Source organism: Orycteropus afer, unplaced genomic scaffold, assembly GCF_000298275.1.
Source record: "Orycteropus afer afer isolate SDZICR_OR568_19922 unplaced genomic scaffold, OryAfe1.0 scaffold00375, whole genome shotgun sequence".
Taxonomy (NCBI): Eukaryota; Metazoa; Chordata; class Mammalia; order Tubulidentata; family Orycteropodidae; genus Orycteropus; species Orycteropus afer.
In genome coordinates this window covers 919,893-928,331 of record NW_006921962.1, presented here as the reverse complement: position 1 = coordinate 928,331, position 8,439 = coordinate 919,893, and the positions used below count along the sequence as shown (strand labels likewise).

Genomic DNA, 8,439 nt, shown 5'->3' with positions numbered 1-8,439 from the left:
AAGTATATGTGAACTGCTGTATGGAAAGTGAATTTGCTCTGTAAATCTTCACCCAAATCACAATAAAATAAATAATAAATAAATAAATAAATAAATAACAAAAAAGAGATCTCTCTCTTTAAATAAATATACCAACTAACTGATAACTCAGTTTCCCATTCTATAAGGTATGAGATTTTCTATGTAGTAGCAGCTTGGGTAGAAGAAACAAGAAGCTGAAAGATTAGGGTTGGACCAAGAAAATAATATAAGTGACTTTAGGTTTTCTTTTTTTTTTCTTTTCTTTTTTTTTTAATGGTAGTCCAGCCCAGTTTATCTAGACAGGAAAGGAGGTAGAAGCAGGTAGAAGTGTTTCAGTTAAAGAAGAAGAAGAAAAAAAGCCTGGAGTATCTGCTTTTTCTTTTGAAAATTTAAATGAATGAACAGGATAGATCTGGTTAAACCAGGCTTATAGATCAGATTGAGAGTGGTGAAACCCAACACTCTCTATAGCCGCAAGTCACCCTTCAGTCCTGGAATTAAACTCACTCCCATTGGCTTCTGGCCAAATGATAGGTGTATAGGGTGAACATTTATACCAGGTAAGTACACTTCTTAGAACAAGTAACCACGGGAGATCAGGGCAGCATCTGCCCAAGGAGACAGCTCAGAGGGCAGGAATGCATAGGAGAGAAGAACACAGGGAAAAGTAACCACAGGGAGGAAGTGAGAAGAGAGCTGTTACATTATGGGTACTGTAATCAATGTCACAAAATAAAATATGTAGGAACTGTTATATGGAAAATGAATTTGCTTGGACACTTTCATCAAAATCACAATTAAAAAAAAAAAAAAAAGGTATACCTAGCAGAAAAACCCAAAGCTAAATATTAATTTAAAAAAAAAAAAAAACTTTGAATGATCTGAACTAGTTACTATGTTCTGGGATCTGGGAGACATAGTGAAGTTTCTTTACAAAGCAAAACAAACAAAAACTTTTCTTTTTATAAAGTGTGATTTTTAACATAAAATTGCAACATTTAATTATACATGATGTTTAAGGTATGTTAATCTTTATACAATGGATTTATTAATAGAAATTTATATGTACATATAATTGCAAATTAAATCATTTTTGAAATATGTTAGAAAAGAGTAAATTCTTTCATATGGTGAAGATGAACTACTAAAAGCATTTAGTATATTGGAATAGCTTAACTTGTCTCTTACATACTCTGCACCAGTATTTGTAAAATATTTGACAGTGTATATATCATCTGTGAATAAAGGGCTTTTACACATTAGTAAAAAATGTTCTTATGATTCTAAAAAATAGAATTCTACAATTTTTATACATGTATATAGAAATGGAAAATGTTATAAATATGTAATTCAGAAAAAAATAAGGAACATTAGACGACAAAAAAGCATGTTAAACAATTTTAACTTTAATGCAAAAAATGCAAATGAGATAACCAATATTGGTGAAGGGAAGGGAAATGCTATATTACCTCACTTCAAAAAATATATATAAATAATATGTGCAATAAATAGTTTTATTTTTAAATTAATCTTTATGAAAATATTGAGCAGTGTATAAAAATTGGAAATTCTCTATCAAAAATTTAAAAAGTAGTGGTTATTCCTGAAATAATTTTTTATTATTTTTAATTCTTTTTGTGTTTGTATTTTTCTACATTTTACAAGGATCATGTATTAATCTTGTAATCAAAATATTTAAATGCTATGAACAATATTTTATCTGTCCTTCCAATGTTAATTCCTCTTTGATTTCTTATTCAGCCAGAAAAGATTTATCTTTCCTTGGAACTTCCACATATTTTACTTCCAGCTGGAATTTAGGAGTAGACTGGGTCATCTCATCCTCACCCCACTGGGGAACATGGTTTACTTTCCTTACTACATAAAGTGTCCCTCTCTGAGTCATGGACAATACATGTTTCACATCCTCCGGAGTGGTGGGTAGAGTGATTTATACAATTATCATTTTTAGCAGGCATTGAATGTCTAAAATTTGCCAGGCATTGAGTAAGTCCTATGTTTTCTGGAAAACCTGAAATTATCCTTGTTTGGTCTATTGGGGGACAAATCAAGCAAAAGGTGAATTATAATATGCTTTTTATAAGTACATAGAGTGGCACTGCAGAATGGGAACAGAGTCCAGACTGAAGGGAACCAAACCCAGTCTGTACAAGAACATGAAGCTGGCCCAGAAGGGAGTAGGGGAGTGATGGTGACTCTGGGATAGGAAGACTTTTCCAGGCAGAGCAATTTCAAAAGTTCATAATCTACCAACACCATTAATTTTTAGGGAATTGAAAGTATTATTGGAATTCTGCATATGAGAAAATAATGTGACATTAGACTTCGAGGTAAACAGGGGCTAGATCAGAAAGGTTTTCATACGCAGTCTTCGTATCTGCTTGTTAAGTAATTAAGTGCATTCTTATCTTTAATACTGCCATATTCAAATTAGTTTGCTCAAGCACATTTAGAAAAATAGTGATTACTTTAACTTCTATGAAAAAATAGATTAGATTGCTGAATAAAATAACAAATCTATTTTTCATACTGAAGTTGGCACTTTGAATACTCTTATTTTTTCAAGATAAGGAGTTTTCAATTTTTTTTTTTCATCTGATTTTTACTTGGAAGAAAACACTGTTTAAGTGCTGTTAGACTATAAGTTATTTTACTTCTCTCTCAGCTGAGAATTATTCAAGAAATTCTCCATGAGGTCTGAATTTGATCCACAATAACTATTCTAATAGCTGGCCTCCTCAGTTTTTTATTTTAAATGTGTTTTGAATTATCTTTTACCTCAAGTAATATTCCAATTATAATGAAAAGCATATATATCTCTTCAAAAATAATGTTATAAATAAGACTTGGTTATATTATATTTTTTTCCCTTCATGTTTTATAAAAAAAAAAAAAAAAACCAACTCACTGCCATTGAGTCAGATCTGACTCATAGCGACCCCTTGTTGGATTTCCCAGGAGGTATCACTATGGAACTAGATTGCCCAATCTTCTTTCCGACAGGATGTATAGAAAAAAGTTAAAATGCCATCATTCAAGAAATTTATACACTTTTTAAATTTGACTTTGTATTTCTGGCATTTAAATATAGTATATTTTGAAGGGACATAATGGTTAATACAACAGAAATTAAGGAAATTCTCTAAAACTGTTTAAGACTATACATAAAAATATATATTTAATTATTAGTTTTGTGCTTGAAAACTGTGTAAAGTATACTGCTTTTGTTTCTTTAGCATATATTCAAATTTATCTCATCTATATACTATTATGGTATATTAGACATGGGTTGAAAAGACTCAATTAACATTAGAATTCATATAATTTATTAGCAAACTATACAATTGAGTAATTAAGTAAAAAAAAAAGCAAAATACTATTTGGATGTTTTTCTTCATGTTTGAATTCTTCATTCTGTGTCATTTTTTCCACGTTTAGTTATTTCCTAATAATAGGATAAAAATTCACTGCCATTGAATCATTTGGAGCTCTGGTGGCGAAGCATCTAAGGGATTTGACTGCTAACCAGAAGGCTGGTGATTCAAACCCACAGCCACTCCTTGGAAGGAAGACTGGGCAATCTACTTTTGTAGAGAAACTGCCTCGGAAACCTGAGGAAGGGTCACTATAAGTTGGAACCGACTTGACTGCGGTGAGTGTTTTTTTTTTTGTTGTTGTTACATCGAATCAATTACAACTCATAGCGATCGTATAGAACAGGGTAGAAATGCCCCACAGAGTTTTCAAGGCTGTAGACTTTATGGAAGCAGACCGTTTCCTGTGGAGTGGCTGGTGGATTCGAACAATCAACCTTTCTGTCACTTAACTACTGATCTACCAGAGGTCCATAATATTAGGATAGTGACCCATTTAGGAGAGGATTAGGGATTTACAAATGAAAAACAACCAGTTTATGAAGGAAGATATTCCACTTGGTGTTCATAAACCATTGACTCTCATTGTAATTTGATAATAAGGAAATTGCTAAAATAATAATAATAATAATAATGAGGTAAGAACTACATCTCCAGAAAACACTAATGCATGTAACTCATATCCTTAGGAGATGTTTAATTACTTTTTTTTTTTTTTTTTAAAGTAAGGAACATCTTTGAAAAAACAGTTATATAAGGACTTGCAGGTTGGGAGAAAGATCTAAACTTGAATCTAGGGACTGGTCCAAAAATCTATCATGGTTCTGGTTTCCTGTTTTTGAGAAGTGCATAATCATGAAGAATGTAGCCATCAAGTGAACTGGAAGCACAGCTCATTGAATAAAAATCTATTAAAACTAACAGCAAGGTTAATGAAGAGCAAACACAATCTCTTCAGAATAATTCATGCTGACATTGAAATGTGTGCTGCCACGATTTCACAAATGTTACTGATATTTGCCCAGCACTGGGAGAGGGGAGGAGCAGAAACTGACTCACTGTTCGGGACGTTGGAGGAGCTGAAGGGCTTGTCAGGGAAACCATCTCCTGGATTGCTAATCGGAGCTTTAGGCGATGCAGAGGGTTGCTGATTCCAATTTCTCTCTGGATCTCAGTGTCTGATAAAGCAGACATGATGGCACCACTCTTCACATTGGCACGGCAAGCTGCCACATACCAAGCAGGCATTCCCAACCAGAGCTGTAGGAGGAGGAAAAAAATACACATATATAGATTATAATAGTTAACATTTTAGTGTCTATTATGTGCTAGACATTATTCTAACTATGTTGCTGTTGTTGTTATGTGCCGTTGAGTCATCTCTGACTCATAGCGACCCCTCCTTGTGTTTCTGAAGCAGTGTCACTATGGAAGTAGATTGCCCAGTCTTCCTTCTGAGGAGAGGCTGATGGGTTTTTACCACCAATCTTCTGGTTAGCAGTCAAGTGCCTAAGGCACTATGCCACCAGCGCTTCCATTCTAACTATATTGCATGTAATGCTATCATTTATTGCTCAGGATCCCATGAGATAGATGCTATTATTATCTCCATTAGAGGAAACAGATGCACAGAGACAATAAATAATTTGTTCAAAAACATCAGTTAGGAAATCATGGGACCACGACTTGAATTCCAGGCATTCTGACTCCAGAGTCTATTTTAACAGCGACTCTGTATTGCGAGGGATAAAAGTGATAGTTGCACAGCATCAAAATCCCCTTGTGTTGAAGGACTAAAAGAAAAGCCACAGGCTGCATTTGGTAAGGAAACCAATCAACTGGTATATGAGTGACTCTCAGCTGATAATTGTCCTTTGGAACAATTTGAAGTGTTGGAAAATTTTGTCATAGAAAGAGATATCTCTACCATCTCAAGCCATGTAGTTTTGATCAAAGCAAGTAGTATAGGTAACACCCATTTCCCACCTATCTACATCATCTAATAATTGTGTGAACCAAATTATTTGATATATGTGAAAATGCTTTTTGGAGAATGAAATTAAGTATAATGGAAGAGACTACAGTGGTAAGAATCTGGAAAAGTCCTTGCCATATAGAAGATGAAAAGAACTTTATATATATATATATATATAAATTAATGAATTAATTATATGTTAAATATTGTTTTGTTTTAAATAAATTCAACAGGTCAATATTCTAAACATTTTTCATTTATTTATCAGCCATTTATTGGCACTTGCTATATATCCGATATCAATTTAGCACTAGCAATGTCATAGGAAACAAATCACACAAAAAACACTGTGCTCTTACGGAAGTCATGTTCTTACTATGCTTATTTTTCCAGCGGTTAAGTAACTTCAGGAGAAAGGAGTATTAGCAGTTAGTCCTCTTTGAACCCAACACATGGAAATTAAATATGCACTGCAGCCTACTTGATATCCACTTGTATACATGTGTCTAAAGAAGTCCTAATTGTCCTTCAAGACACCACTATATCCATTCTGCTATCCAGTCATGAATCTATCCATCCACCCTATAACAATTTCTTGTGCCTCTTATAGCAAGAAATGAATTTAATGTAGAATCCTGGAAGATTTCAATTAATAGAATTGACCTAAGGACTTCTATGATACAATCCATACACAAAAATCTGCTATGTGCAGGTTGTTGTTGTTGTTGTTTGCCGTCGAGTCGGCCCGACTCATAGCGACCACTCCTTGGGTTTCCGAGGCAGTATCACTACGGAAGTAGGGTTGCCCAACCTTCCTTCCGAGAAGTGGCTGGTGGGTGCAGGTAGGTACATCTAATTGATAGCCACATGAGCTTACCTACTGAGGGCGCTTACAAGTGTTACTCAAAATGAATCCAGGACTTCTAAGAAGACTGTCACAATAACTTTAAAAGAGAGTAACTTTGTAGAGAGAATATCAAAATGAATATTCCATTAAAAAGCAGGAATACAGATTTTTCAACTTAGCTGTGAAACTGCCAGCTCACATGCACTGTGCCACATAACCTGAAACACATAAACGTAAAAAGGAATATTCTCCTTCCTTTCCCCTCATCATTATGTATATGTAGGAAGTAAGATATTTGAAAAGGAGTAGTTTAATTCCTGGGTTTTAAATGTCCAAATTACTTGTGTTTATTTTATTTGTTTGTGTGAACAGATTGAGCAAAGGATAAGAATGAATAATATAAGAATATGTTATATAAGAATGAATAAGTAGAGAGAGAGAGAGTGAGAGAAAGAGCGAAAACTATAAAGTGAGTGTGTGTCAACTTGGCTGGGCCTCATTTTGAGTGCTGGGTAGCTGGTTGTTGTTATTCCCCATGATGAGACTGGCAGTCAGCTCCATGGGGAAATTTGCTGCAAGCAGCTGAGTAGCTGATTTAGAGATGTAGTCTGCTTCCAGTATGTAAGGAAAAGCTTTGGGAATGGTCTGCAGCTTTTTGGCATGCTTGGACCCTGCCTGTAGCTGAGTCTTCTTTCAGCAGTCTGCCATGCCTGCCCATCTTGGGACTTTTTCTGGACTTGAACCAGTGGCTTGCTTGCTGTGTTGTTTGATAAGGTTGGGACTGTGCCTTTTTACTTCTCAACCTTGAGTTTGCCAGCCTCAGCAGCCAGCAGCTGCCTGAGTTAAGAAAAATCTAGTCTAGGTTCATTGGGCTGGGAGCAAGAGACAGAACTAAGCCTAAGGTCAAGGGGTTTTTACCTAGCCCCTGAAGCCTGACACTTTGAACTCAGACTTCTAGCCTCCTAAACTATAAGAGAATAAATAAACTGTTTGTTAAAGCTACCCATTTGTGGTATTTTCTGTTAGTAACCAAAACAGGGAGCAAAACACAATGCTAAGAATTCTGAACCAGAAATCAGAAGGCCTGGGTTTTAATTCCTTCCCTATCATCATTGTGTTGTTATTATGTGCTGTTGAGTCAGATCCGACTCATATTGATCCCTCCTGGGGTTTGTGAGGTGGTATCCCTACAGAAATAGATTGCTCAACCTTCTTTTGGAAGAGTGGCTAGTGGGTCTGAACCTCCAACCTTCTGGTTAGCAGTCAAGTGCCTTAGGCACTATGCTACCAGACCTCCTTCCCTATTGTTAGTGTCACGCAACCCCTCTAAACCCCAACCTTACTTTACTCATTTGCAAAGTGAAGGGATTGACTTTATTATTTCTAAAACATTGTGTTAGCCAGCTTCTAAGATATCATCACTTCCTAAGGATCCTGACCTCCTGCTATTCACACCTTTGTATAATCCTCTCCCCTTGAGTGAGGTTGGGGTAATGACTCATTTTGAGTAACATAAATGCAACCGAACCACTGCCGTGGGGTGGTACCCAACTCATCAGGACCCGTCCTTAGGTTTCTGAAGCACTATCACTATGGAAGTAGATTGCCCAACCTACCTTTAGAGGAGGGGTTGGTGAGTTTAAACTGCCAGCCTACTGGTTAGCAGTCAAATGCCTTAGGCACTACACCACCACAGCTCCTCAATTCTGAGTAGAATATGGTAAAAGTGGTGGGAAGTCACTTTCTAGACTTGAGTATAACTTTTCTTGTCCTGTCCCATGCTCTTCTCTCTAAGATCTCCCTCAGAGGAGAGCAAGCTGCCATCTTGTGAGTAGTCCTATGGAGATGGCCACGTGGCATGGAATTGATATTGTGGTTAATAGCTCAGGATGAATTAAATCATGACTACGATCATATGAGTGAGCTTAGAATTGGATCCTGCCCTTGAGATGACTGTAGCCCCTACCAAACATTCAGTGTAGCCTGCTGAGAGAGCCTGAGCAAAGGCCATAAGCTAAGCCTTGCCCAGATACCTGACCAGCAGAAGCCATGAGATAATAACATTAGTTGTTAGAAGACTAAGTTTTGTAATAATTTGTAATGGAACAAGAGATAATTAATATAGATAGCCTTTTGGTTTAATAGTTCTGCAATATTGAAAGGCTACTTATCTCCATAAGGGACAAAACAAATAAAAAGCC

General features: G+C 35.9%; 1 protein-coding gene across 1 annotated transcript in view; it reads right to left on the bottom strand.

The window, feature by feature from the left end:
* The window catches only part of PPFIA2 (PTPRF interacting protein alpha 2), a 643,396-nt gene that overhangs the window by 37,495 nt on the left and 597,462 nt on the right, over nt 1-8,439 (bottom strand). Inside the window, exon 22 of the mRNA XM_007953155.2 lies at nt 4,476-4,676. Within this exon, the coding sequence (XP_007951346.1) occupies nt 4,476-4,676 (201 nt within the window). The remainder of the gene's footprint in view (nt 1-4,475; nt 4,677-8,439) is intronic.